This window comes from Haemaphysalis longicornis, unplaced genomic scaffold, assembly GCF_048455015.1.
Source record: "Haemaphysalis longicornis isolate Haplotype H1 unplaced genomic scaffold, Haemaphysalis longicornis Haplotype H1 scaffold_3, whole genome shotgun sequence".
NCBI classification, from domain to species: domain Eukaryota; kingdom Metazoa; phylum Arthropoda; class Arachnida; order Ixodida; family Ixodidae; genus Haemaphysalis; species Haemaphysalis longicornis.
In genome coordinates, this window is record NW_027526335.1 from 174,349,712 (window position 1) to 174,365,205 (window position 15,494).

At 52.1% G+C, this 15,494-nt stretch overlaps 1 protein-coding gene across 1 annotated transcript; it reads right to left on the reverse strand.

The window, feature by feature from the left end:
* Nucleotides 1–2,509: 2,509 nt before the first annotated feature.
* On the reverse strand, nucleotides 2,510–3,439 carry LOC144175542 (epithelial splicing regulatory protein 2-like). Its single transcript, XM_077704615.1, has one exon. It carries the CDS (start codon nucleotides 3,437–3,439, stop codon nucleotides 2,510–2,512), a length of 930 nt encoding a protein of 309 aa, XP_077560741.1.
* Nucleotides 3,440–15,494: the final 12,055 nt, after the last annotated feature.

A 15,494-nucleotide genomic window follows, 5' to 3' on the forward strand; every position in this document is an offset into this window, starting at 1 on the left:
TCCAAATTCTGCATTGTTCTATGGGTGAAAACTCTCATTAATCCACATAGGCGCCGATATTGAAATCGGCATTAAATAGGCATTTATGACCATTTCTAGCGCGCAACCTCCACCGGGGATGGAGCGAAAAAAACAAGAGTGAACCCGGGCCCGAGCCGCGGCCCAAGCGCGCAGGGGTTTGTAACCAGAGTGGACTGACAAATTCGCAGCCTTTACGGCCCCAATACGTTTGTAGTACCCGCGAATGTATAGTGCGAGCTAATCAACACACCCGCTGCTGGAACCGGTGCACATGCCCTCTTTCTACCCGTGAATGTGCTGAAAGCAAACAAACAAAAAAAGAAACAATAAACACAGTGAATGCCACGCGCACGCAGGCCTCAAACGCCCGCATATTCCGCGCGGCGAGTCGGGCGGAGAGGAATCGGTAGCGACGGAACGACAGATAGAAAAGAGAGAGGAAGGGATGGCGGGGAGAAAACGGAAGTGAGCAAAAAAAGAAAAAAAATGTAAAAAAAAATGATGTGTACATTAGGCAAAGGTGTCACATAAACTGGCGACCCCCTGCCACCGCTTTTTTAGCTGGGTGAACATTCGTGTTCTGGCAACCTTGGCAGCCCCGCGAAAAAATGGCGGTAAAATTTGCCGGTACTCCAGCCGCAATCTAGGAAACACGGCTATCCAGGAAACTAGGTAGATGACACCGTTCAAGCTTGTTTACGGAAGACGGCTGACTACGATGCTTGACGCCATGTTTCCGCACGTAGAAGACGACGACCTCACCGCCGACGTTCAAGGATACCTTCACCGTGCAGAGTAGGCCCGCCAGATAGCTCGAGTTCACACAACGACCATCAGCTGGTGGATGCCGGACGGTAAACAACCACCCATGCCGAGACGCCGAGTACCGCCCAGGGGATCCTGTGTGGGTTTGGGCTCCCATCCGACGACATGGACTCAGTGAGAAGCTTCTGCGACGGTATTTCGGACCCTACCGGATTCTACAACGTGTTGGCCAGCTTACCTACGAGGTGATCCCCGATGGTGATTCCGGGACATCGCGACGACGCACGCGGCCCGAAGTCACCCAAGTTGTTCGCCTGAAACCTTACTTCGCAAGATGACGGACTTTTTTGTTTGTTCGGACTGTCTTTTATTTTAGCATCGTGGCGATGCACTCTTAGTGCGGGGTAATGCCGCGAACCATGCATTGGGTTTGTTTATTTCTGTTTTGTTTTTGCTGCGCCGGGCTGTGTTATCTGTGTTATCCGTGGGCCAGGTGAAGCGCGTGTGCAATTATTTATTTTTATGCCGCGCGTGTTATCTGCTTTGATAGGGTAAGTGTTTAGATCTAACGTCAGCAGCCTAGAATACTCTTCTTTGATCTACAGTGTTCTGGATGTAATTCGCCCTTTGTAAAAACAATGTAAAAACAAATGTAGGAACAAAAGCCCTTTTCGCGTTTTATGAAGGAAACAGGCTTAGCCGAAAGATTATAGTGGCCGCAAAGGGACTGAAGTGTGTGCGCGGCCCTTCTTTCCCCTCTTTTAAATGCGAATGCATTTCTTAGTCGGGGGTTGTCGTGCCTTGGGCGGCGTGCACCTAGCAACAGCTGTGGCGCGCCTAGCAACCGGAGCACGTGCTAGCTCGGGCGGGAGTAGCGGAGGGCAAGGGGAGAGGAGGAGCGCGCTCGGCGTGTGAGGGCGCTCGCATCGCGGAGCTCGGGCGGAGTAGCGGAGAGTGAGTGGAGAGAAGGAGCGCGCTCGGGCGTGTAAGGGCGCTCGCATCGCGGAGCTCGGCGGAGAGAGCTCGCGCGCGGGGCGGGCGTGTTGCGCGGGTCTCTCTCTCCTCTCCGCGTACCCTCTCTCCGCTCGCTGCGCTCGGAAAAGTATATATAAATGCAGTGGAGCGCGCGCCTCTCTCCGTGACTGCTTGCCGCAGCGCACTCATCGGTGCACCCAATGCATTCGCATTTCCGCACGATCCCCTTCGGGGAGGTGGGGGGAGTTTTTTTTTTTTTGCTTGCTTTCTCTTTCATCCCCTGCACACCCCTTCCCCAGTGTCCGGTAGGAGTCCGGGCTCTAAGCGTGGATAACCTCTCGGCCTTTCCGTTTGCTTTTCTCTCTCTACTTATGTTAATAAAGTTTCATTCATTCATTCCCTCCCCCATTCGCCTGCTCTATAATGCCCTTCCACAAATCACTTACCTTCCATTTCCAAGAGGGGCAATATCATACTAGAGAGCTGACTCACTTGTGGTATTTCTGAATCTGCCCTACAGACCATATTTACAGCCGAAGCTGCTGTCGCTAGAACCTTGTGACAGTTCTAGCACAAGAGTTGCCCTCTCCAAACGATCTAGCTGGAACAGCTTCAAAGATTATGTGGAGCTATCCCAAGAAAAACGAACGGCTGGTTCCTTCCTCTATCAGCCCGCGGAGAGCGAGAAGTGCAAACATTAAAGAATCCCAGAATCGCCACAACCGAACTTTATTCACACAGTTGGCAGCTATTTCCCTGGAGCCGGGTTCGGTGCGGGAACATTGTACAGGTGAGCTCTGCTGGGGGCGCGGAGCCAGCGCAACACCATGTCAGTGTCTGCAATGCTGAGCGTGACCACGCAGTTATTGATTAGGTGACGGCGCCCTCCCAGGATGGCTGCTACAGCATCCTTGTGACACGGGATGGCCACGAAGGCACTGCCCATGTGGCGGTGATCTGCTAGGTGCATCATGTAGACGCCGTCTGCCTTGAGCCCCGGGAAGCCGCTGAAGAACGCCTTGATGTCGTCTTCCGTAGCGCACTCGGGCATGTCGCTCACGAGCACCATGGTCAGGGGCGCCTTCTTCGGGCTGCAGGTTTCCGGCGACACCGTCGGGGCTGACATGGCGAGAGTATTGAACGTCGGCGGCGGGGTGGCCACTGCAGCCGGCTCCGGCGTCGGCACGGGATGTTGGTCGCCGGGCTTAATGGCGTCCTGCAGGTCCTCCGGCTGCGGCTGCCGGGCACCACTCTCTGGGTAGGGCACCGGCTGGGCACCCGCGAGCTTGGTCTTCATCTCGTCCACGCTGCACAGAAACGCCTGCACGCGGCTCGGCTTTCGTCCCATCATAAAGCGGTTGTGGCAATTCACGACCGCCCGAGAGGCAGATTCCTCGGAGTTCATCTGAACGATCGCTTCTCCCGAAGGCTGTCCCTCGGCGGTGTAGACAATGTGCACGCCTTGGTCGACGACGGAGCGCGCGTCTGGTCCCAGGAACTCAATGATGGTCTCGTGCTGCCCGTCGAGCGGCACCCCTTGGAGACGGAGGCATTCCTTGCCTGTGGACAGCGGAGCCAGCGTCTCGTGTCGCACTCCCTGGGAACGCGCCGGTACTGATGGCTGGATCGTCTCTTGGGCGGATGGCTGCGGCGGAGCGTCGACGGTTTCGAAGTTCATGGCAACGTTTACGTGGACTCTAGCTTTTCGGTTAAGCTTGCCAAAGGTTTGCCGCCGTCCTCAGCTGCGCTGACCCGTCTGTCGCCGTTCTCGCGCTTGCACCTCGATTCTGGGGTTCTGCACGTGCAGCATCGTTGACCACGCGATGACGTGCTGGCCAGGAGTTTCACGCCCTCGCTTCTTCATTCGCCACGGCTCGGGCGCCAGAGGAGCACGAGCGTCGCGGAGGGAGAGAAAAAAGACAGACCAAAGCAAAAGAAGAAATAAAGCCAACTGAGCGGCGTCTGCGTTGTGAGAGCGGTTCCCTGTTTGCTTCTCTACTCTGGCGTCACCAAGGGCCTTTCTGAAGAGACAGAGAGCCGACTAGTCTCTCCAGCAATGCGCCAGCAGCCGGCGTTCGAAGTATTCTGCGTCGGCTTCTAAACGTCGGGCTGCTTGGCCACATAACTACAGCAGAAAGCTAAATCCCTGTTGGGGCTATAGAATGGGGTCATACGTTTTTAATGAGAACGCACTGATGGCCCACCAAGGAAGAAAAATCTGCGTGATCCGTAGTAGCAAAACAGTCCCTGTAGCACTGAAACGGCTTTTCGCTGGCTACGACACTTCGTGAGGCTTTATCAAGCACGCGCCACGAATGACATTGCGGGCGTGTCTCCGATATAAAATAAGGAATGACAGCGGTCTATCTCAGCTAACCCTGGGTATGCAAAGCGAAAGCTTCTCTTGATCTAGTCAAGTCTTGATTTCATTTGGTTTCCCATTGATTTAGCTGGAATTATTATACTATTCGCCCAAAGTCTGCCTTTGTCTACGGTTGTGGTCTCGCTTCCGGCTTTTTCGAGACGAACGGCTCGCTCTTCCTCAGTCCCCGACGCTAGCTTCGCGCGCTTGGCATTCCGGACCCTCTCCAGTGAAGCATGCTGCTCGCCTGGCGATATCCGCGCGTTGGTCAGATGCCGCTTGGCGACGACGGCTCAAAGCCTCCAGCTCATCGCGCAAGGTTCAGAGAAGACGGCCCCTCCTCGCTGTCATACACATCGAACCAAGCATGCGACGAGTCACATGGTCAGGCGCCAACCCAGCTGCGGAAAGCGCATGCGCCAAGCCGGCAGCGGCGCCAGAGGCGGCGATTAGCGAACGCGGCCGTCGGCGGAGCTCGGCTTGGCGAGTCACGGAATTCGTTGCCAAGGGTACGGCGCAGCCGCGGTCAAATGAAGGTCATATTCCCCGCGACGGTGAAACCGCTCGAAGATATTAGTAAAGCTTTGCAGCTGTGAAGCCGGCATGTGCGCCGGCTGCGCACAAGTTTGTGTGTGCGTGTGCGTGTGTGCGTGTGTGTGCGTGTGTGTGTGTGCGTGTGTGTGTGTGTGTGCGTGTGTGTGTGTGTGCGTGCGTGTGTGTGTGTGCGTGTGTGTGTGTGTGTGCGCGCGCGCGTGCGTGCGCACGCGTGTGTGTGTGTGCGTGTGTGTGTGTGCGCGTGCGTGCGCACGCGTGTGTGTGCGTGTGTGTGTGCGTGTGTGTGTGTGCGTGTGTGTGTGTGTGTGCGTGTGTGTGTGTGTGTGTGCGTGCGCACGCGTGTGTGTGTGTGTGTGTGTGCGTGTGTGTGTGCGTGTGTGTGTGCGTGTGTGTGTGTGCGTGTGTGTGTGTGCGTGTGTGTGTGTGTGTGTGTGCGTGCGCACGCGTGTGTGTGTGTGCGTGTGTGTGTGTGTGCGTGTGTGTGTGTGTGTGTGCGTGTGTGTGTGCGTGTGTGTGTGTGTGCGTGTGTGTGTGTGTGTGTGCGTGCGTGCGTGCGCACGCGTGTGTGTGTGTGTGTGCGTGTGTGTGTGTGCGCGTGCGTGCGCACGCGTGTGTGTGTGTGTGTGTGTGTGTGCGTGTGTGTGTGTGTGTGTGTGAGACGACGCCTACGACGGCTTCAAAGCTTCCCTAACGAATCTTCTGCACTGCTTCGCTTTTTTTTAAATCCAGCGGCGCCTGGGCGCATGCTTGATAAGCCACGTGACGTGCCGCAGCCATTGCGAAGCCGCTTTGCTAATTCAGACAATGCCGATTTTAAAGCGGAAGCACTAGTTACCGATGTACTTGGAAACTCCGACGTCAGTGGCACACACAATGGTCAAAGGATCGAAAGAGGTCAACGAAGGCTTGGAATGACGCCACATTTACGCCGTCTCCTTAACCCATCTGTTCATAATAGTTCTCTCTCTCTCTCTCTCTCTCTCTCTCTCTCTCTCTCTCTCTCTCTCTCTCTCTCTCTCTATCTATCTATCTATCTATCTATCTCTCTCTCTCTCTCTCTCTTTCTCTCTGAAAAGCTTCTGTAAACAAAGCAACCTGGGGACTTGAAATGGGTAAATCTTACTCTAAGTGTGAATTGAACCTTGAGCCCTCTGGAATACGAGGCGAGCACAGAACCCCTGGACCTGGACCAGTACAGCTCTGTGGCCCTAACTAGGTGAACATATGCTAGGTGAACATATGCGTTGTGGCCTTCGACTGAGGAACGTGTTGGCACTATGCAGGATAAATCGAGCTTGGTAATTACACACGTAGCTCTTAGGTGTCTAGCAAGCGTCTCAATCATATTAACCTACCACGAGGAGGAATAAACGGCTTGATGGAGCAGTTATAGCCTAGGGTAACAGTCCTTATTCCGTGACTTCTTGAGGATTTCCGGCTTCTTGGGCTCTCTGGACCAGCCCAAGCTGGTCGTCAGGGTCCGACCTGGACAGCGCTCTTTCCCAGTGCTCAGAGGAGGAGAATGGCAAGGGGTGGCTGCGGGTTTAAATCACCATCAGCTTCATAAGATTTATACATAAAGAGATAGGGGTGTTAGGGGGAGACACTAGGGAGGAGCCCTCTCTCCGGAGCCCCTATCTATGCAAAGAGAAAGCCAATCTGCTTTATACTATAAGGAACCAAAAAGAAGAAGACGTCGCAGAGAGAAAAGAACGATGATAATAATGACAAGACACAAGTACACTATTGAACTCGTGTAATCGTAGGCGCCACAGCATCACCTTGCGTAGAATGAACGCTGTGCCTTCCATAGGGGGAGAGAGAGAGAATACATTTATTGAGCGTCTAGAGTGGGTCCTGTGGCCCGTTGGGAGTGGTTCCTTGTTCACTGGAGCCCATATGATGTAATGGCCGCCTGCGCCCTGCCGACCAGCGCAAGCTGGGTCGCCAGTGAGGAGCTGGAGATCAAAATCTCCCATTACTCTCTAAACGAGGGGGTGGGGGATAGTGGGGGAGTGGATTTTCTGAGATGAAGTCGCACTCCCCAGTTATGTGGCGGAGTGACCCTGGCTTTATACCAAATTTGCATTCTGCAGGGTATTGTTACGGTGCAGCCTTCCTTGGCGAAGTGGTGAAGCCACTGCTATGACGAGAAATACCCTTGCAAGGCATGTGGCCAGTCGTGGAGGACGAGAAAGACGACGATCGGTGTGGTGCCCGGCAGGGGCTAAAACGGTCATCTGCTGCGTCTCGTATTTTCCCCTTTTGTAAATAGTGTAAATAGTTCATTCTAATCGCGCCTACATCGTCTCAGTATTGCTCCGGGAACATGAGGTGCAGCCTTGTTGGGTGGGGGAAGGATCCAGATTGAATGAGGAGAGAGAGAGAGAGAAACTTTATTTGTCTCTGGCATTGGGAAGGCGGGGATGCATGCGGAGGTCCAAAAGGCCGCCGCGACGTCCAGTGCCCGCGACGTCACCGATAGTCGATCGGAAATGGGTGGGGAATGGAAGTGGAGGGGAAGCTGGACACTCAGAAAGGGAGTGGTAGTGGGTGTCCAGAGCCCAACATGCTGACAAATGAGGTGACAGACTGACTCTGTTGCTCTTTGGAGAGGCTGCGATGAGGTGGAGGGAGTGTCTGTCTTTCTAGCCGATGGCGCAGCGTGGTTTCCCTGAAAGCGACTTCCTCCGCAGTCTGGGGTGCGAGTGAGCAGGCTGTAGCGTGCTCATATTGTGCCATAGTGGAAGAAGACGACAAAGCGCTTGAGCACGCGATCCGTGTGCGTGCAGTTTTGAAGAATCAGCGGTAGCAAGACAATGCCAGCGAGGCGCTGCCCCGGTCCTGTCTAGCCGAGCAGCTCATGTAAAATATATTTGTGTACAGTCGAACCCGATTATAACGAACCCGGATAGAGTGGGTTACGCTATATATCGAACAAAAGCACATCTGTTACAAAAATGCACGCGAAGCGTATTCCTTATAACGAAGTTCACATCGGATATATCGAACTCGGTGCGCCTCCAATTGCAACCGAAGTGCGTTGTCTCGGAGCGGCGATTGAGGTGCTGATTGGCCATGATTGAGACGTTGAGCCTCGCATAGACCGACTTGACGCCCGACACCTTCTGTAACTGTTTCCGACGCACGGGATTCACGACGGAGCCCATCCAGCCAGCGAATCCTGACCAAGACGGCATCATCGGCGAACTGCGCGAAGAGGTCGCCAATGTTCCAGATGCTGTACGGAAAGAAGTGTCCTCAGCGGATTTCCTGAGTATTGACGACGATGTTGCCGTCATTATGAACCCCTCGAGCGCAAACACCATCGCCGATGTCATGGCAGCTGGTGCTGCTGAAAGCACTGAAGAGGCTGAGGGTGTCACAACATAAAGCCGTCCAATGCTTTATGAAGCACTTTTGCTAGCTGATGTTCTCCGCCAATATTGCTTCGATACTGAAGAACACGTACTTGAACTGGTGCAAACGACGTCTCGTTTAGTGAATGCGGTGCTAGTTGGTGCCGCCAAAACGAAAGTGCAAACAAAAATCACCCCTTTTTTGCGAAGTAGGCAGTCAAGGCAGAAAGTAGCTTTATTGAATGCAATAAGATAGCATACTTGATATGTTCGTTTTGTTATGTGAGAATGTCGGGAATGGGGGTGGGGGTCCCGCGTATTGCGAACACGTAATAAAAAATTCGTTATAGACGGGTTCGGCTATATCGAATTATTGTATATATCGAACTAATCGCGGCGCATATTACAGTTCGCTATAAGGGGGTTTGACTCTATATCAGCCACCGACGTATGTCTGGATTTTCTATGCTGCAATTCAACAAGTTTTCATCGATGCGGTGTATGTACGTTGATCGATTGAACCGCCTACATCGACAGAGGCTGTGAAACACAGCGGTGCACACGACGCTGGCGTATATCGGCTTCACAAATGAACACTATGCTTTCCGATTCACTAGATGATAAGGCGTGCTTAGACATCCTAGGATATTATTCCAGCAAATGGTCATTTAATGCCTTTGTGCAAAAACTTCCAGCCCTTTCTGGATCCCCAAGAGGGACTTGCTTTTTAGGTATGTGGCCAAGCAGCACAACGTTCAGAAGCCGACGCAGGATCTTTCGAACGCCGGCAGCTGGCGCATTGCTGGAGAGACTAGTCGGCTCTCTGTCTTCAGCAAGGCCCTTGACGACGCCAGAGTAGAGGGGCATGCAGGGAACCGCGCTCACAACGCAGACGCCGCTGAGTTGGCTTTATTTCTTCTTTTGCTTTTGTCTGTCTTTTTTCTCTCCCTCCGCGACGCTCGTGCTCCTCTGGCGCCCGAGCCGTGGCGAATGAAGAAGCGAGGGCCACGGTCCACCGCGTGAACCTCCCGGCCAGCACGTCATCACGTGATCAACGATGGTGCACGTGCAGAACGCCATAATCGAGGTGCAAGCGCGAGAACGGCGACAGGCGGGTCCTACAGAAGCAGCGCAGCTGAGGACGGCGACAAAGCTTTGGCAAGCTTAACCGAACAGCGACAGTCCACCTAAGCGTTGAGATGGACTTTGAAACCGTCGACGCTCCGCCGCAGCCATCCGCCCCGTCTTCGCCCCCAGTGCCGGCGCGTTCCCAGGGAGTGCGACAAGAGACGCTGGCTCCGCTGTCCACAGGAAAGGAATGCCTCCGTCTCCAAGGGGTGCCGCTCGACGCGCAGCACGAGACCATCATGGAGTTCCTGGGACCAGACGCGCGCTCCGTCGTCGACCAAGGCGTGCACATTGTCTACACCGCCGAGGGACAGCCGTCGGGAGAAGCCATCGTTCAGATGAACTCCGAGGAATCTGCCTTTCGGGCGTTCGTGAATTCCCGCAACCGCTTTATGATGGGTCGAAAGCCGAGCTGTGTGCAGGCGTTTCTCTGCAGCGTGGACGAGATGAAGACCAAGCTCGCGGGTGCCCAGCCGGTGCCCTACCCAGAGAGTGGTGCCCGGCAGCCGCAGCCGGAGGACCTGCAGGACGCCATTAAGCCCGGCGACCAACATCCCGTGCCGACGCCGGAGCCGGCTGCAGTTTTCACCCCGCCGCCGACGTTCAATACTCCCGCCGTGTCAGCCCCGACGGTGTCGCCGGAAACCTGCAGCCCGAAGAAGGCGCCCCTGACCATGGTGCTCGTGAGCGACATGCCCGAGTGCGCTACGGAAGACGACGTCAAGGCGTTCTTCAGCGGCTTCCCGGGGCTCAAGGCAGACGGCGTCTACATGATGCACCTAGCAGATCACCGCCACATGGGCAGTGCCTTCGTGGCCATCCCGTGTCACAAGGATGCTGTAGCAGCCATCCTGGGAGGGCGCCGTCACCTAATTAATAACTGCGTGGTCATGCTCAGCATTGCAGACACTGACATGGTGTTGCGCTGGCTCCGCGCCCCCAGCAGAGCTCACCTGTACAATGTTCCCGCACCGAACCCGGCTCCACGGAAATAGCTGTCAACTGTGTGAATAAAGTTCGGTTGTGGCGATTCTGGGATTCTTGAATGTTTTTTTCCACTTGTGATCTCTCTGCTGCATGATAGAGGATGGAGCCGGCTGTTCGTTTTTCTCGGCTAGCTCCAGGTCACCCCGGAAGCGTTTTAGATGCAGAGCATCTTATTCACTCGCCTTGTCCCTCCGGCGTCATCGTCGTCGTCGGCGGCGTTGTCCGCCCCTCCCCCATTCTCCTCGCCACGCCAGCTGCGCTCTCCGCCGCTCACCCCCTCTCCTCTCCGATAGCGAACTCTCTCTCGCGAGGGGCATTGGATTGGATTCGATTGGATTGGTTTGGATTCGATTGGATTTGATTTGGGTTGGATTGGATTAAAGTGGATTGTGTTGCGTCATAGCCGCGGCACGTTGCGTCATAGCCGCGGCAGGGGGTTCACGGCACGTTTCACGCGATAGGAGAATCAATCTAACGGAAACAACAACGGAACCCCCTATGCGTCGCATCTACACAGGGGTTCCCGCGAGGGGAGGTGGGAGTTTTTCATTTTCCTGAGAGGGCGTCTTTGGCTCCCATGTCTGGATCCCTGTTGGTGCCAAAACTGCCGCGAGGTTCTAAGGTCAGTATACGTTAGGCCTGCTTTGAAATTTGGGCTGTCAGTGACTCTATTCATCCAGAAACGTGCGAGTCTGCTGTCTAGCATGTTACTGACCCTCTTGGAAAGGATAGGTAAGTGATTGGTGTGAGCAGGCGGAAATGGGAGAGCGCAGTTTACAAAGTGATGAGAATAGATCTGGATAGGGGGAGGAGGATGGGAAGAAAGTGGAAGGAGGGGTGAGCTGGGAAAACGCGGAAGGAAACGGCGAAGTGGAGAGGAGGAGTGCGAAGAGTATGGGGGAATATTAATGGAGAGAACGGAATGGAAAGAGAATGAGCGGTGACGCTAGGATTTGAATGAGTGAGAGGGGACAAGTTGCATAGCGGAAGGGCTAATGGGGAGATAGAGAGTGAAATAGTTTCTTTCGTTCTGTGTCGTACCTCTGTCCTGTTTTGTCCATTGTTTCCCTGTTACTTATGCCACAGCGGTGGCAAAATGGCGCAATAATAACAGAAAAGAGGAGATGATGCAAAAAAAAAAAAAAAAAGACCGTGTATCTGCTCCTTTCGTTGCAAATGACACCGAAAGACGATTGGCGGCTCGAGATCTGCCAAGTAAAGTCCTCCCTTCTCTTTTCCGCTCACCTCTCGTGCTTTTCCTCTCCCGTCTCGTTCTTCCCAAGATAATACGCTAGAGGTTTGTTCAAGACAATTTAAACTTACCGCGTTCTACTGCTCCAAGTCCGGTTCTCGATGCCAGCGCTGCCGTACGGCGGAGACGCGCGTAAATTTAGGTACCCTACTACAGCATTTATAGAACCACGATGCCCTACTGCACGAGCGTTCCAATTTTTTCCTCCATGGTTCCAAGCGCAATGTGGACCTCATGGATCTATGGAACCTTTCGTTCGCCGTTTGATTTCCGCTAGGAGGTAGCGCTGGTAACAGCAGGCGACGGTGTTCTGCCGTTGATGTAGTATTTCATTCGCAATCGCAAAAACCAAGCATCCATGAATTTTTAATAAAGGAACACTGCAAATATCTCTTATGTGTTGATTTTCTGCCTTCTGCGTTATGTCTCGTTCAACAATGTTGACAAGTATGAACACTGACACCGGACTTAGATGTTTAGATTTGGCTGGGAGTATATAAGACTATTGCGCAGATTTTATTTCACTTTGGCCGGCTGACTGTATTGAGTCACAGACAGGCAGACATACAGACAGACCAAAATTTCTGCGTTTAAGTAGCCCAAGAAAGACTGTCGTCTTTAAAAAACAGAGAGGACGTCTACGCAAAGAGTGCGGCTGTGGGGTGTTGCAGCGTTTGAGCGAGATTGCGACAGTTTCGGTGTTTCGAAGTGCATACACGTGTATATTCGCTGAGCATCTTGGCGAGGCCGGCGCTTTAGCCTTCAACTGGTTTTGGAGAGCTTAGCGTGACTTTTGGTCACTTTTTGTAGTTGAGTCCACGTTGGCGCCGACATCAGTTATGGTGGGAGAGGTGCTTACGGCTTCAGTTCGACACTCTAGAGGCGACCGCTTCTGCCCAGGAACACACGAGCACCAATGGGGAGTGTGAATCATGTATTCTCTTGAAACCCACGTCGGACAACGTGTCATTGTGAAAATTGTCTTTAGCGCTCCTGATAAAAGCACAACCTGTCCCGTAAAGAGACGTGGGTTCCAATGCGCTGTAAAACACAGAACACAGCTCGTACAGTGTACTCAAAACGTAGTACACAGAATTCCCTTGCCATGCGGCGCGAGCCGGGCAGACGCGGGCATGCCATCACGGTAAGGAAGGCTTTCTGGCACAGCATGTCAGTACGTGTGGGGGTTGCCATAGGGTTTCTCACTAGCTGGGGTTGCACTCCGCAGTTCCTCGGCGCCACAATGGTCGATAAGATTAAGGACGAGCTAGCGCGCTTAATCAGTGAGGCAGCTCAGATGGCGCGTGAAACGAACGACTGCGTAAGCAAACCGACGCTTGCGCTATCTGACCGTGAACTGAATTTCTTGCAATGTGGGGCCATGCGAGATGGGCCGCTGTGATAGTCAAAAGAATTTGGCGCGTGTTTGGTGTCTTCGCTCTCTCTTTGTCAGCATTTTTTCCTGTTTTTATTGTTCCTGCAAGGACAAATGCATATATTCACGTGTCGCACTGACGGCCCCCAACACACACGCTACCTCCTTTTTTTTTTACGTTTTATTTCTTTCTTTCTTCTCTCCCTTCCGCCTTACTTCCTATTGCAACCTTGTTCCCTCCTCCCCACCCCGCAGAGTCCTCTCTGCGCTTTCCTTTAATAAGGAGCTTTCTCTCTTCCTCTCTCTCTCCCGTGTTTTTTTTTTTTTTTTTTCTACGCTACGTTTCACCACACTGAAACCATGCTTCAGTTTGAATATAAGGGTTGCTGTTAACCAAGAGAATGCTTTAACTGCGCCATCACTGCGTGTTTCGTGCAGACACGGTAGTGTGTAGCGTTTATGTATGCCGAGCCATGTCACTGCACATGTTTTGTTGGTGCATTGCGGGGAACAAAATGCTGACTCGTTTCGAGCATCGAACCACATCCAAACGTCATGCTGGCTCTGTAAAACTGGCCAATTCTCCCTGTTTTCTGGTGGACCAATTGTGTTACCAAATATAATTTCCATTTGCGACGGCACTATAAGAAAACTACAAAATTTGCTCATACACTGCAAAGTGCTGTTTGATCGTTTAGCTTTAAAACCGGCAATGTGTACACGGCTGAACAATGGCAGCGCAGGCGTCTGCTAAAAAGTATCGATCCTTTTCTAATGTTTGAAACCAAAATATTATAGGACCTTATTATAGTGCCTATCCTCAGATCTTACGACACAATTCCAAACGCCGCAAGATTTTGCTCAACTTGCACAGAGCATGTCTAACCGCAAGAGTCAGACGCCGACGTTTTTGCGTTATTCTTTTTTCTTGCTAAATTCAAAGTTCGACATGGCATTGAATAGTAAACTTTGCAGTGACTTGCTCTGCCACCTATACACCTAACGGGGATGGCCGCCCCAGAAAAGTTACTGGTTAGTACACACCTTAATAGGTCATTAAGAGTTTATTGGCATATAACTTCCATACAGCTGAGAGCCAGAGGCAGCCAAAAGGCAGGAGCCCATACACCAGAGTGCTGGCTGCCTCTTCAGCTGTATGTACCTTCAGGCAGACTAAGTGCATTTATGCACGAAGGATTGAAAGCTTGACCGACAACAACGTAACTATTACAAAACACCCATGGAGAACTCATTGCAGCAGGCTCGACATTTTGGGCTGTAGCGAAATGTCAACCAGATTGACGATGTTACAAAACACCAGCTTCTCATGTCCGCCCGGAGACCTGATACAAGCTACGAGATGTAGTTCGTTAGAGACTCAAAACAAAAGCGGCAATTTCAACTGGAATGATTTGACAAATACCTATGTCTGAATTATTCCGCTCTGCGTGAGGATTCATCCTGCCATGTTCGCGTAATTTTCGCCATTAACAGCGCTGTTCTTATGCGTGATGTCTGCTTGTTTAGGGTTCGTATTTGGTGAAATTATTGCTAGCAATATAACGCTTCTTGTAAGCATAATTCACACCCTGTCGTATTTTTAAGACAACACCTGCGATACATATCAAGTAAGCGCGTAGATTTGATGTAGACTGTACAGAATGAGCTTGATTGACCTTACACTGGATTCTGCTGTGTGGGCGTAGAAGGCTTATATGCGATAAAAAAATTATATTGCATTTTGGACAGCAACTAAATAAAAAATCTCGTTCTTACAGCCTACGTCATTTTATTGCGGATGTCACACTCATCATACTACACACGTTGAAATAAACAAGTAATCACATGAACTATCGCCATTTAATGTAATGCCTGCACAAAATGACCGTGAGTACGTCCCGTATGACGAGTGAAGGTTTGCACCACGCGGTATGCGAATTTTAAGTGCGAATGCACTTCTTAAAGCGACCCTGAATCACGCGTCCACCGCCGTCCGTCCATCCGCACCACATACCCACTTAGGGCGATTGGCCAAGAAGAGTTCCTTCGCTACCCATTCGGCATATCTTCGTGATACTAACCACTTCCTACGGGAAATTAACAACATAAAAATCCCTGATGGCGCCTTCCTTGTAACTATAGATGTAACTTCTCTGTACACAAATATACCTCACCGAGATGGGATTGAAGCCCTGGTTGAATCCTATAGCATACATCGGGATCACGAGGCGCCAAGCCCACAAGTCATTGAAACTTTGACCAGGCTAGTGTGGAATTAAGTAGCTTTTAATTCCACAATCAGTATTATCTTAAGCGACCCTGAATCACGCGTCCACCGCCGTCCGTCCGTCCGCACCACATACCCACTTAGGGCGATTGGCCAAGGAGAGTTTTTAAGTGCGAAAGCGACCCCACCACATACCCACTTAGGGCGATTGGCCAAGAAGAGTTCCTTCGCATCACCCGTGCATTCGCACTTCCCCATGCTCCCCTTCGGGGAAATGCGGGTGAATTTTTTCCACAATTTGCAACTTCACCTGGCTCTAAATACCACCATTATTCGCACCAATATCATGAGAGAGACATCCAATGGACCAGGTGAAGACAATGCACAACTTTGTTCAATTTTAAAGAACTAGCATTTCTTAAATCACACAGCTCCATTCCAGACGCAGATGTTTTCCAACCGAGGCAATGCAAGAAATAGTAAAAATG